Source organism: Leguminivora glycinivorella, chromosome 11 (assembly GCF_023078275.1).
Source record: "Leguminivora glycinivorella isolate SPB_JAAS2020 chromosome 11, LegGlyc_1.1, whole genome shotgun sequence".
Taxonomy (NCBI): Eukaryota; Metazoa; Arthropoda; class Insecta; order Lepidoptera; family Tortricidae; genus Leguminivora; species Leguminivora glycinivorella.
The window spans coordinates 6,832,579-6,847,602 of NC_062981.1; the positions used below are offsets into that span (position 1 = coordinate 6,832,579).

General features: G+C 38.9%; 1 protein-coding gene across 1 annotated transcript in view; it reads left to right on the forward strand.

Moving 5' to 3' along the window:
• LOC125230898 (frizzled-4) overlaps positions 1-11,150 on the forward strand; it is a 54,859-nt gene extending 43,709 nt beyond the window's left edge. Inside the window, exons 2-3 of the mRNA XM_048136169.1 lie at positions 6,542-6,708; positions 9,823-11,150. Coding sequence (XP_047992126.1) covers positions 6,542-6,708; positions 9,823-10,460 — 805 coding nt within the window. The 3' untranslated portion in view covers positions 10,461-11,150. The remainder of the gene's footprint in view (positions 1-6,541; positions 6,709-9,822) is intronic.
• The last annotated feature ends 3,874 nt before the right edge of the window (positions 11,151-15,024 follow it).

Consider the following 15,024-nt stretch of genomic DNA (forward strand, 5'->3'; position numbering starts at 1 on the left):
GGGGACAAAGATAGAGATAGGGACGGGGATAAGAATAGGGATTGGGGTCGGAATAATCGGTCGGCAATCGATATTTAGGCAGTGTAAAATGCAGGTGGCCCAGTGGGAAGGTATTAGTAAGTAGGCATCGGCGAGTATCCTGCATCCGTAAACTATTACATTCAATGTGCTGTAAGAAGATCGTTGTTTGCTTGCCTTTTATATGTTTACGTTTGCAATAAGTATAAGCAAAATGGAAAAAATTGTAAGCGATAATGCAAGGAAGTACTTTTTACCCTACCGACCATAGCGTCGAGATACTGGCTATGTGGGTTGTATGAAGTTTCCCCAGTATAAATATTTATATAGGTAAAATACATACATATTCGCACCTACGCTGTGGTCGCTGTGTAACAATTCTACAATCATTGCAAGAATTTCTTTTAAAACAATATTAATATGTGTAAGGTACAGTCAGCCAAAACCGGACCGTACAGCAAATAGATCAGTTACAATGGCCCTCCAGTCGAGAATTGCCCCGCTTTACCTTAATCGAAATAATCGCGGACAGATGTACCTACAAAGAAACCTACGGATCCAAATGAAATCTTATTTTTTGTAAACGTTTCAATAAGAATACTTTTTTGTAAAGTCGATTTCAATACCTTCGTATGTTATTTCCAAAACCTATACGCCAATCTGCATGAATTTGAAATCGCGAGAAGTCGCAGGACCGTGTTCGTGTCACAGCTTAGAACTGCTTTTTTCCCGATCTACTGGTTTTTTATTCATTTTTCTACTGTATAAAGCAACACTGATGATTGTGCACGGTACAAACGGAAATAAGCCAGTTCTCGAACGATGTTCCTATAGGAATTAAAACCAACCAAAAATGTAGTGCAAAGACATAGGTAAAAATATAAATATACGACTGCTTCTGCAGAAATATATCTGTACTCATCACTTCATCATCATTTGTGAATATGTGTATCTATGGACTAAAGTTGCCTGAAATAAATGATTTAATAATATTTCTTGCAATTTTATGTATGCAGCCCATAAAAGATGTCTTAAAGAGACGCGCGTGTGTCAAGTTGTCAAGTTAACGCGTTTGCAGTCATTACCTTATTAAACTTGTCAAAAGCAAAGCCCTGAAAGATAAAGCACGAATATAAAATCTGTCTTCATAATTATGTATACATCTTACTTATTCCTGCATTGCACTTTAATTCTTGTGTTTAACTATTTACCGTTTACATTGAAGCACTTTTTTTAATCCCACTCATCTTGTAAAATATTGCGCTGTTATACGCCTAGTCATACGTGTATTATGTCTAATATAATATTAGATTCGGCATATTAATAACAAACACAGTCGCTGTCAGAGCGGCGCATAACAGAAATAGTGCATCCTGTTTCGATGCGTGCGCGCAAGTACGCCTCATATAGGGCGAGACTGCCATGGAATTAACAGGTTGGCATATCTACTTACTGTATGTTGCATCTACTTAGTTCCATTCCATATTACGAACAGCAATTCACAAGACTAAAAATCTTGCAACAATATTGATACCTACACATTTTTGTACCTATATAAGAAGTTAGAGCCTGGAAAAGTGCCTAATGTATCGTGTGATATCAAACATGTATGTCGATTTTGGCAGCACCTTGAGCGTCAGCACTTGAATCCCTCGCTACACAATTGTGACACAATTCAGGTACCTAAACAAATTGTTTTGTCACATGTCACATCAGAATGTCTCATATAACGCGTGAAGCTAAAAAATAAAACCGCCTTCAAAAATAAGCGCGTTACAAAACACGGAGAAACTAAAAAGCAAAAAATAATAAACCTTTGAATTCAGATTTCTTATCGTATTGCAATAATCTAAACATCCAAATTATAAACAAATCAATTATTTTTGCAGTCGGTACCAGACCTGTTCGTCGCCTTGCTATTGCCTGTTTGCCCCACCCAACCATACGCAGGCTGGCACCGACTCCAAAAATAATTGATTTGTTTATAATTTGGATGTTTAGATTATTGCAATACGATAAGAAATCTGAATTCAAAGGTTTATTATTTTTTGCTTTTTAGTTTCTCCGTGTTTTGTAACGCGCTTATTTTTGAAGGCGGTTTTATTTTTTGTTAAAAAAGTTTATTTATTTGTTGATTTTTAGTGGTTCCTATTGTTATTATATGTATCAGTCCGAATACATGTACACTAGTGAAAGAATTATCCTTTAACTCCTAACCATTGAGGAGTTGACCTTCCATCATCAGCTCAGCCACATAAAATTATTACCATCAGGCGTAAATACTGGTTTACCTTTGAAAAATACACTAAAAACATTACATGTTCCTATAACATTTGAAGAGTTCCCTCGATTTCTCCAGGATCCCATCATCAGACCCTGACTTGGTGCCAATGGGACCATCTCGGGGTTATACCCGTTCGATCAAAAAAAAAATTTTGAAAATCGGTCCACAATTCTCAGAGATATCGAGGAACATACATACAAAAAAATAAAAAAAAAAAAAAAAACATTCAGTCGAATTGAGAACCTCCTCCTTTTTTGAAGTCGGTTAAAAACCAGCCTGTATGTCGTCAAGCGTACACGATTCAGACGGATAATCGATTTTACGAGCTCCCGAAATAACCGTCCCTTCGGCAGCATGCATCATCGGCGCACGCACATGTATTCACTGGTATGAGAGTTGACTTCAAAACCAGTATATGTTGTACTTGACGACCGTGCGCGGTTTAAGGAGCATCAGGTCATGTTAAACTGGATATCGTGATAACTAAAAGATTAGTACCGACGCAAGGAACCAGTATATGATGCACTCTATGATCCTGTACTGTTTAGGAACCACTAGGTCATGTAAATCGGTATCTTCAGAGAGCTAATCGGTTAGTGCCAACGCAAGGCACTAGTATATGATGCACTTGACGATCATGCGCAGTTTAGGTACCACCAGGTCATGTTGAACTGGTTCCTCCGAGATTGGATATAGCGAAAACCAAATGTTATTTTCTTACAAATGCATGATATGAATCTTATTCTCATCGCCACTCACCGCTAACCATCAAGTGTACGCGTTCACTTAACGTGCCAGTTTAAGTAATTGAGAGTTTGCAAGCAAATGACTATGCGAATTCAATCGCTTTTGCATTTGTTCGAATACCTACAGAGTCAGCCAAGCGAGAACTTGATACTGACTGACAGCTTTGACAGCCTTTCATCCAACGTTTCCTCTCGTAATCCTCATCCATCTAGACAATGTGATTGAAAGCCTGTATCTGTATTTTATCGTATTTATTTGTCCTGCTGATTTGACTTAACATAACTTTGTTTCGACGCAAACTACGCAAAGAAATAATACACCCTTCTAACTTACGGGATTGAATATTTTCCTTGTCATAACTAACATAGATTTATACCGGATAACGTCAAAATATTTTACGATTATTAAAGCTTGTACGATTATATTTATAACAGGATGCATAATAATGAAAAACTGCACGATCATTGCGTAGCGGAAGCGATCCAGCATCCATATATCATTCGCTGAATAATCTAGAATACAGTTCCTACACTCGCCATGATACATATATCGGAGCGAGCGAAATGCTTATAAACATTGGAAATTGCACTTTAACGCTTTGGCAATAGCATGTTCCGATATTTGTGAGCACCTTGCCCGCTCGGATGTATTTGATAGTGGCGACTGTACAACATGAGGTATTCTACGCATCCGATTTTACTCGGACATAAAATATATTCTACTGCACAGACATTTAAGGCGGGACCAGAATAGCGTCCGTGTAAGGCAATAAATGGGTGCATTCACCTAAATAGTTCAGGGGAGTTAGGTTTTATTGTTACAATTGAAGGCAACGAGCTATACTCCCTAATTTGGCTGATGGAGGCCACTTTGAATCCCTTTACCTGGTAATTTAGCGTTTCCTGGACAACGCCCAAATATCCAGGCGACCTAACTAAGAAAACGTCTTATATAACAAACGACAGTTGAAAGTCATAAATGCTGACACAAAATTAGCGAAAAGTCGTTTGCAGAAAGCAGTAAAAACGATTGTAAATATAATTAAACCGGCCGAACATTACAGGCATAGTTGGAGTTAATCTTCCGTGGATTATCTCCGCAGCTGACAGCGCAAAAGGTCGAAGGTGCGAGCTTGGGGCTGCACGTTGACGTTTACGAGCCACGTTTGAAATAAGAAGATTGTTGGCTGTGTGTGTGGGCCCATCACCCGCCGCTTTTAGCGTGAAAAAGTTTAGACACATCTTGTTGATTTTTTTAATAAGCACCTTTCGGTTTAGGATGAGTCAAGAGTGTTTTTCGTTTTCGCACACATATTTTCGTTTTGAGTATTTTGAGTCGTCGCAATTTCTGTCTTCCGGCCTTTCCCTATGTTCGCGAGTTACGAACACGTCTTTACCTATATGGACATGGTCCTAAGAACTCCTTTCAATCATGATACCATAGATAGATTGTGTAATGGCCGCTGTAACTAGACACCAGTGCATTGAGCCCAAGGCAGTCTCTTGTCTATTCAGTGAGACTTTGTTTGTAATTAAATGCAAATGATAATGATATGTTTGTGTATCGTAATCTAGGTTAAACAAATCAGTTGGTGCAAATCAGTCTTTTGAAATATGATAGCCACTTAGTGAGATTAAAATGAATATTTTGTTGATTTGAAATTAAATATGTATAGGTAACCAAATATGTTTTGGGTTCCCAGTGTTGAATGTTGATGTAGAACGCAAAACCGATCCATTATTCTTCACAAGATAGCGTTATCGTTTAATGGCCACTTGATCCTCGACATGTTGCCACTTTAAAAGGAAAATAAAAGCGTTTAAAAGCGTCTGTCTGTTCACGCCTCGACCGCAATACCGGTCTCGCGATTAAACTAATTTGGTTTCCTAATTGCATAGTAGTGTTAATGCCTATTTCCTGCAGTTAAGTAACTAGGTAGATATTAGAAAAAGTTAGTTAAAGTCACTTGTTTCTTGAAACTCGACCCTAAAGTACCGTTTCCTATAATCTATGAGACATTTGACTTTCAAATTATGATCGTAATCATAATTTGAAAGTCAAATGTCTCATAGATTATAGGAAACGGTACTTTAGGGTCGAGTTTCAAGAAACAAGTGACTTTAACTAACTTTTTCTAATACCTACCTAGTTAATAATCACACGCTCTCACCTCTCCTCTCCACACATAATTGCGCTTCCTTCAAAGAACCAGCACCTAATTATCACAATGCAAATCGTACAAACATTAGTAAAATGTTGGCCAACATGTGTTAGTGGCGGAGGCCGGATCAAACATGCGAGCGGCCAAGCAAACACCCACCAGTGTTTGGACTATCGCCACTTTCGGTTCTGTTCAAATAAGGCCCCATGTTTGTTCAAGTGTACCTTCACGCCACTGCGGAGCTCGGCACCGGCTTTCTAAGGTCCCTGCGCATCCTTTCAAACCGACCGATAGAATACATTGGACTTAGCGATTCTGATCGCAGTGGGCTTATCTTACACTGGTCTGGTCCAGGGCGACACCTTTCTTGTTCGTGGGCTGGATTTACCTGTCAGAGGTTTTACTTTTAACAAGCTAAGTAAGGGGTGACATGGGCTATAATTTACGCCAAGTTCAACAAGGCTTTACCGGGATCAATTTAAAGCCGACGCTGGTGTTAGAACCTGGCCGAGGCAATCAAACTAGTTAACACCGGCGATCAATGTAATTTATGGCGCACATAAAAGACCGGACGGTCGTTATCATGCGCCACTGTCACTAAGCTTTTATTTACAGAAATAGAACATCCCTAGGATCTACAGCAATTTGTGAACGATTCTCGTGCCATTTGCCGTGTAAACGTAGACTATTTCGCCCAATTAATTCTTGATACCCGGGTACAACTAGTCATTTCGTTACACACCTGCCTTTACAGCTGATTGTTCGCAAGGTACTCGTTTATTGAGTGTTTAATTGCGTTAACAAGAAGCCAGACTGTCCGTAGCTATATTATTTTATTCTTTAATTTGGTAGTTAAATATGGTGCGTGATGAAATGAAATTAAAATTGGTGTTGCTGACAATTGACCTTAGCGTGATACTAGTTGATAAATTTATGGTGCCTATATGTACATACTTAGATGCCAATTATATCGATATCGAAATGTCGTAAATTCGTAATGATGATGGAATGCGTTGATAATAACTATTCCTTGCAACAAGAATGAGAAAAATGCACACTTTTTGTATAATGTCGATTATTAAAATGAATGTCTGCACTTGGAACTCAGTTTCAAATACAAAGACTATGAAAGAAGTTAAGTAATTTTAAATAATGAATAGGAATAGGTAGATCCTAGAGTTTGAGCTCTGAAACCAAAGATGCAACCTAGATTACATATTGGTTAACACCATCAGTATTAACCTCTCCAACAAACGATAGCGCGTTGTAGTATTCTATTGCGTACATACCAACTGGGCATATTTACTAACTTGTTTCTTTTTTCTTTACAGGTGGGTAGTGGTGGCAGGCGCCTGGCGTGCGAGCGTGCTGCGGCCTCCTAGCGGCACCGGCCGCGGCGACCACTCCTCACTGCTGCAGCTGGCGGCCTGGGGCGTGCCGGCAGCGCTGGCCGCCGCCGTGCTCGTCACACGGGACGTCGACGCTGATGAACTCACTGGTAAGATTGTTGTTTGTCTTGTCCATAAGACCGTTTTCACATTATCCGATCCGATATCGGATGTCGGAAGGATATATTTCAATGGAAAAAATCCAAGATGGCGCCTGTAATGTTTGGGATATCGGTCCTAGATCCAATATCGGATCGGGTAATGTGAAAACGCACTGCGCTTAATGAAGGAAGTGCATTCGAATCTCGCTCGGGATCGTTAATTCGTTATATTAACCACTTCTTATTTCTAAGCATTTCAGTACCTAAAGGTACCTACTTAAATTAAAAGGTGTTTCTGGCAATTTAAACTAACGCCCAAGGACTGAAAGGATGAACAAATGGTCATGCTATCATGCTTCAAATTGGATTCTTACCAGCGAAAGTTAATCCTACACCATCATAGAATACTGATTCTATGGGGAATTGGGGAGGACTAGGATTTTTCACATGCCTGCCCACATATAGCTATTTCTTACCTATTAGTGTCTAATCTATTAGTCTAAAGATACAGTTTTTTGTCCACTAGATAGCTGCCTACAAGGCTAAAGGAATATATTTAGGACCGGACGAGACCTACACGTTTTTTATTTGCCTAGTGCGCCGCCATTGGCTCTAGTAAGAAACCTATTAATAAAGCTTACGAGCCTAGCCTAGGATACTGTCTACACGACTTTCTTCACAAGAAACAGCCCGTAGTTATCATTACAAACACGGCGCCCACTCCTCTATAGGCACGCAATCTATCGAGGTATTTTCGTTTTTACAAGTCCTCATTCCCATTTCTCCGGCTGGTCATTAACTTGACTCAAAGAGGCAATCCATCACAAGAACTTGTCATAGTACCTTGATCATCTTTATCGGGAGGTTCATGACATTAAAAGGCTTCCGTTTACGGTACTACCGATGTTGGCTCATGAATACTAAAGTGTGATATTTTAATAAAGATAACGAAAAGAAACAGCTTTTAAAATTCTATCTGACCTTTTTTCTGTAAACCAATAGGTACATTACATATACGTGCAGGGGTGAGGCAAGCGTAGCGTAGGCACTTTTATAAGGATAATAGGCAGGACGGGGTATGCGTAAGCTCTTGTAAGAAACAAAGAAATCTGGGAATTCCATTGGCCTATTGTTTTCGATTTCCGAATCAATATGTTCTAATACATATCCGTATCGAAACACCACAAAGAATGGCAATTCTCAGTCCTTTCTTATTTTGTTTGATCGGCGGCGCGCACAAAGCGATTAAATCTGGTAGGAGAGCGCAGGAGCACGCATTCATATTATAATGGCATTCAGTGTTTGTATGAAGTGTACCGCCTCATTGTAGTCGCGACGGACTCATTAAGACATGTGGGGCTAGGGAGGTATAAGGGATTATTGGAAAAACGTTGGCAAATGACGATCATAAATCCGAAACTACCTTCTTACTAATGCTATTGCGACCACTAAATCTTTTATAATTAAAGGATTTAAAGGAAATACAAAAGATGACATAATTATATTAAAGGAAAGAGTGAGTAAGCCGTAAATAAAATTCAATATTTACGGCTTACTAACTCTTTGCTCTTACAACTCTGCATCTTAAACTAACTGGGCTGACGCCATGATCTCCTCGGCACCTATTTAAACACAAATCAAAATATTTGACTTGTTCCCAACGTGGCGCACTATCTTTTATTTTCAAGACTTATCATGTTTAATAAAAATATATATTTACCTAATTCTATAAATAACAAAGCGGCACGCTCTGTCTACATATTTATCATATACTTAAAGCTTCTTATCAAATAAGCTGGGGTAGATTAAACAAAACAGCGACTGTTTCAGAAACACCGCTGATAATGTGCTTAAATAGACTAATTAATAACAAGGAATTAGTGTCCAGATTACTAAGACGGGCGGCTTGGAGACTAAAGACTAGGTCCTTGTTGGGTTTTCCCTGACAAACAAGCCGACAAGTGCATAAGTGTTGATAAGTTTGTGCTACTGCTACCGTTGACTTCAAGGATTTAGTGTAGATATGCCGCATCTAAACAGACACCTAAAGGCTAAATGAGCAGCCATAAGGTATCATAGCATAAAGAACATATATAGTTCATAAAAATATAACTTCGCTGTTGAGTACTCAAGTCAGATACCGATTTGATCGACTGTACCCCTTGCAAAATAAAAATACGTATACCGACTTCGGTTATCACACTGAGTTATGTCGGGTGTCGATGCGTCCATAATAATATTTTACTGCCACTGTACAAACTGGAATCCATAAGTCAGGATATTGGAACCTCGTCCGTCTTTGTACCAGCAGCTATAAATTTCAGCATCGACAAAAAACTGTAGGATTTACTACATCATGCAAATAACACGTTGTCGCTGTTCGTGAATGGAAATGCATCGAAGTTTTATTTAAATAAGTCTCTCTTTAAATTGCATCGTCGTGTGGTACTTTTTTCCTAAGGTTGGAGCGCACGATCCTACAGTCTGGTTTCCGATAATGATCTCCCCGAGAGCCGTATCGGCTCGTTACTGCCTCGATATATACGTTTTTGTTAACGAGAACCTGGGCGTTACCGGAATTAAAATTTTAAAAGCTCTAATTATAAACAGAGTCTGGCGAGATTGTTATTTCGTCCTTAAAACAAACGTTCGCGGAGCCATGTCGGCATGTTTCGTTTATCTTATTGCCTCCGCTTGTAAAAGCTCTTTACATTTTATTTTATCATCACACAGAAGTGCGAGCAGAGTGCCGAGTCGATTCACAGGCATATTGCAGTTTCAATCATGCCACGAGTGTTGTGTTTTATTTTTTATTTTACCCACTTCCATTATGGCGAACGAAAGAAATGCGCGACCATTATTCGAGCCGTTAAATACGACACCTTTCCTCCTCGCACGCTCGTATTTCAATTTAAATCGGCTCTTTTAACCGCTGCCTTATTAATGCAAGCCTTTTTCTCGCCGTATATTTATGTAGGTGTTCGCTTTGAGAGCTGTTTCTGGAAATTGGAATGTTATTCAGTGCGATAAAGAGCATTCAGAGGAGAGACTCCATATCCGCTAGGGCGCAAAATAAAGAGACACTTAATTGTTTGGCCTAACGACTCTTTGTTCTCTTTTCAGGTACTTGTTTCGTCGGGAACCAGTCGAGTAAATCGTTATTGGCGCTGGTGATCATCCCGGAGGCGATCTGCCTGCTCCTGGGCTGCGTTTTCCTGTCGTCGGGGCTGCGGGCAGTGCTGCGGCGGCCGGCGCCGGCGCCCGCTCCCTCCGCTCTGTTGAATGCGCCGCCTCAGCCACATACGGACCAGAGTGTGTTGAGACTTGGAGCGTTCGCGGCGCTATACGCGGTGCCGTCGGCGTGTATACTCGCCACATGGGTGTACGAGTACGCATGGCGGGACGAGTGGCTGTCTGCACCGATGCCGTCTTCGGAGCCGTCGACGCACCCGCGGCCGGCGTTTTGGGTGTTTCTGTTCCGGATCTTCGCGACGCAGATACTGGGGGTGATGGTGGCGGTGTGGATCGCGACGCCGCGGCTGAAGGCGCTGTGGCGGCGGCTGAGTGGGCCGCAGAAGCCGGTGGCAAGTAAGTGCCCGCCGGGGCCGCCGCCGACGCCGATGACGCTGCACTGCTACGCGGCGCACGCGCACTCGCTGCCGCGCCACACGCACAAGTACGCCACCTACCGCCCGCCGCAGCAACACTCCTACAGGAAGCCGCGCCACTACCACTACTCGGCGGGTGAAACGATTCTTTGACCGCGGAAATGTGAACGATTTTGGACGTTACTCGTTATTAAGGGTGCCTTTCGTATGCATTTGTTGTTATAAGTGTAGCTAGATTGATACGACGGATAAAGCACCATTAGGTTGATAGGTACCAAGTAAGGGATAGGTCTGTAAAATTCATAAGTGCCATTGAAGCTTAATATTATGCATAATATTTATGATTAAACAATAATATAAATGAGGACAATCAACATTAGTTCTGTTTACTTAATGAAAGAATTTAATTTAATTAAAATGAGGTTTGAAAGGAAATAAGTGCCTCGCATACTGTTTGAGTTTTTTTAAACGTAACAAACAGTAATGTCGTTTTTCTAAAGTATTCATATTTTATTATATTATGTAAGTAATGTAAATATAAACATGTTAAAATTGTACAGTATGTTAGGTTAAGAAAAAACTACAGTTTATCTAGAGACGAGCAAATAATTATTACCTCGCGTTTTAATAAAAATAATAAAATGGCGCCTATGATGTTGCTTATGTCCATGGGACCACGATATATCCACGATACCGCTTCCAATCATCTCGTCTGCTCCTTTACATACTATCAAATAAAAAATGTCACTTTGATAATCGCGTATTTTGCTCGTCTCTGGTTATATATCGATACTTAGAAGGCTGTAAAAGATGTAAATATAGTAAATAAGAGCCCTTTTGGCGCAGATCCATCAAAGAGTACTTTGCTAGAGCATTAGATTAAACATTTAGAATGAAAAATAAAATAAAAAATCGACACATAATTATACACTCCGGTCATCTAATTACATCACATTATCTTTGTATCTCTTCTATCTTGACATTCTTAGTTTCTCAATATGCAATTATTCTTAGTATCTGACTTTTAAATTATTATTATTATTTTATTTTAAATCGTATTCCCTTTTTATAATTTATAATTTTGTTTTCTTTTATTCTAATTGTAATCTATTTCTATTTTAATTATTATTTTGACATTACCAGTGATGTAATGTTCGTTACAACTATGTTTGCATGCATTGTATTATGTTTTATCAGCAAATAAAAATTTGATTGATTGATTGATTGATTGATTGATTGATCTAATCTTGTCGGACCATATCTTTATTTTCTGAATCATTTTAATTGCATTTGTCATGAATGAACATAACGTGCCCACCGCATTTACTATAACGAGTACTTCAGGCCATAATTACCACATTACGGCCTAATATTCTGACAAGTCAAATAGGCCCCCTGTCCGAATTCGAGGGCCAGGAATAATTTCACCACATTCAGCTATTATGAAAAGCTGTCACTGCCAAATGAATTACATTATAAATAAATACTACATACCTACCTAAATATACAGAGTGGAAAAAATTTATTAGTCTAGTAACGTTACTATACTATTATATAAACCGTTTAAATATCCCAATTATTTTTTCCACACTGTATAGACATACATTAAAATACCTGTTTACTAATTACCTACATGAAATTGTAGGACTAATGCATAAGACTAAATAAACTTATTGAAATTGTACATAATCTAATCTTAAGACAAATTATTTAGTACTTAATTGTATCTAAAGACAAACGACTTGATAATAAAATTATATGAATCTGTACATCTTTATTTTATTAAATACTACCTACATCATCACCTCTAACTTTTAATTTGACCGCTATAGACCGAAATAAGGTTGTATTTAAAGGTTAGTATAGACAAGATCGTCTCCATGGAAATACATACCGATCTACTAGATCATGAAGAAAAATATACAGGATGTTTCGTTTTCTATCTATAGACGCCCTCCAAAATTTAGTTTGGCTGATGTGCAGTTTTTAGGGTTCCGTAGTCAACTAGGAACCCTTATAGTTTCGCCATGTCTGTCTGTCCGTCCGTCCGTCCGTCCGTCCGTCCGTCCGTCCGTCCGTCCGTCCGTCCGTCCGTCCGTCCGCGGATAATCTCAGTAACCGTAAGCACTAGAAAGCTGAAATTTGGTACCAATATGTATATCAATCACGCCAACAAAGTGCAAAAATAAAAAATGGAAAAAAATGTTTTCTTAGGGTACCCCCCTACATGTAAAGTGGGGGCGGATATTTTTTTTCATTCCAACCCCAACGTGTGATATATTGTTGGATAGGTATTTAAAAATGAAGAAGGGTTTACTAAGATCGTTTTTTGATAATATTAATATTTTTGGAAATATTCGCTTCTAAAGGAAAAAAAAGTGCGTCCCCCCCCCCTCTAACTTTTGAACCCTATGTTCAAAAACTATGAAAAAAATCACAATAGTAGATCTTTATAAAAACTTTCTAGGAAAATTGTTTTGAACTTGATAGGTTCAGTAGTTTTTGAGAAAAATACGGAAAACTACGGAACCCTACACTGAGCGTGGCCCGACACGCTCTTGGCCGGTTTTTAATTTTTTTTTTGTTTTGGGTAACGATGATTTGCCTGTCACGTCCGTTATAAAAAACCGGGGAAAAATTATTTTCCTGTCTGACTTTCTAGGATTATTTTACACCATTAAAAAAGGATTGAACACACATTTTTCTTAAAGAGTTTTTTTTTTTTTCGTTCCAAATTTTCAAATGAAAAAAATTCAACCAAAAAATTTTGAGGACGTGTTGAGATTTGAGATGAAAAACGACCCCACATATCATATCTGCCATTATAACTTGGCAAACGATGGACCGAACACCCTGTATAAGAAACAGAGAACTTGGACTAGCCTTGCATGGGTTGCACGTAAAGACGAGACGGTCAAACAAATCTTGTCACTAAAAAAGGCGGCAAGAAAAATGTAGGGCTCACCGGCCAAGTATCTTCTTATTTAAAGGGCGTGCCCTCTTCAGTACATTAATATTGGCTGATTGTTCGTATCGTACATATGTATACCTAATTGGTTAATTGAACGTGAATGACATAGTCATACTACTTAGTTATGAAAAAAAAGCTGCACTTTTAGATGGAAGCAAGCCGCTTTGCATGGTAATAGTAGACATCATAGTAAACGATTTTTTCCGAGGATATCGAAATTTCATCCCTTAGGAAGCCGAGCGTAGCGAGGTGTTTTATGAAAATGAATATTTTTATTGTATTGTCCGATTTTGAAAAAAATTTATTATAGAAGTAAGAAAAAAATAAAAAAATAGTACATTACGATACAAGTGCGTAAAAAAGGAAGTTCGAATTTCCTTTTCGCACGTGTATCGTACGACGTTTTTCAGTACAGATGAGCCTCCAAAGTTTCGACCTGGCATATAAGGGTAATTCTCAAAATAGTGGCATCGTACCCTGCCATCACGTTTTTGAATAGAAAGTATGCGAAATATATAATTTTCACATATAATTAAAATTTTCATAAGTAGGCATTAACGTGACACATCGAGGCCAACACATATTTTTTCTATAAATATAATACTTTTGTAAAAAAAAAATAAAGAAGACCGTTTTCTACTGTACCCTGCCTTGTCACAACGCGACACTGCTCAAGTTTTCGCTCTATAAATTATTAAATTGCAGTTTTATGATAATAAAATATCATTTTTTGTAGAGAATAGACTACTATATTCTTAAATATACGTTGCACGGGATGTTTCGATTACTTTTGAACACTAATTTTCACCTTCAAAGTTTGTCCAGCGATATTTTCTCCATATCCTGTGCGTCCGCGGTATTGCACCTCACTCACACACAGAAAGTCTTATTGAGGCCCTAATATACGTAAAACACGTAGCCAGTATGGTTCTAGCCGCCGGTGTAAAGGTTTGTGTGTGAGGTGCTGCGGTCTTGTGGTTAGAAGTTTTCAAAGTGTGACGTTCGGAGTTTGTAACAGGTATGTCCACTTTATTCTGGCATGATTATTTTAAAATATTAATACGGCAGTTTTTTTACCAATAACATTTTAATGTTGTATTGAAGTATAACTATGTATATTAAAATTATGACAGTTGTATTATCAACAGTTTCGGAGATAATATCTAGTTAATCGGATTTTCACTACACCCTGTGTAACTTTATCCTGCCATCACTCTGCAGGGTAAAGTGACTGTTGACAGGATAAAGAAATACAAGTAAAAAAAGCTATTTTGACATGGTTTTTACTAACTTGCAATGTATGCATGTATGTATGTTTGTATGTATGTTGAGGTCAAATCTTGCAACCCAATTTGAAGCAGAAATATTCAACCGACTGAGCTGAAATTTTGTATACACGCTGCGGATGACGTTCGCATATAAGCGCCGATATGGGGCATTGGGTCCTTCGATATTGGGCAATAGTCTGCTCAGCGCCGAAGCAGTCCCGTCGAGGCTAGGAACCAATTTGATAAAATGTTCCTCGGAGTACCAATTTTGGTTTGAATTTAAGCCCAAGTACTTAATTTGGGGCGTAAGAGGGACCGCCTCACCGCCAATAGGCAAGGCAACATCCCTATCGCTCTTGTATATAGGCATTACAGAACCAGATTGCATTTCGATCGGCGTATAGCGTCAACGATTATCATTTTGGCTAGGTCGGCAGCAATCACTTTCTTCGGACAGAAGCCAACCTTTCCTTCGAAA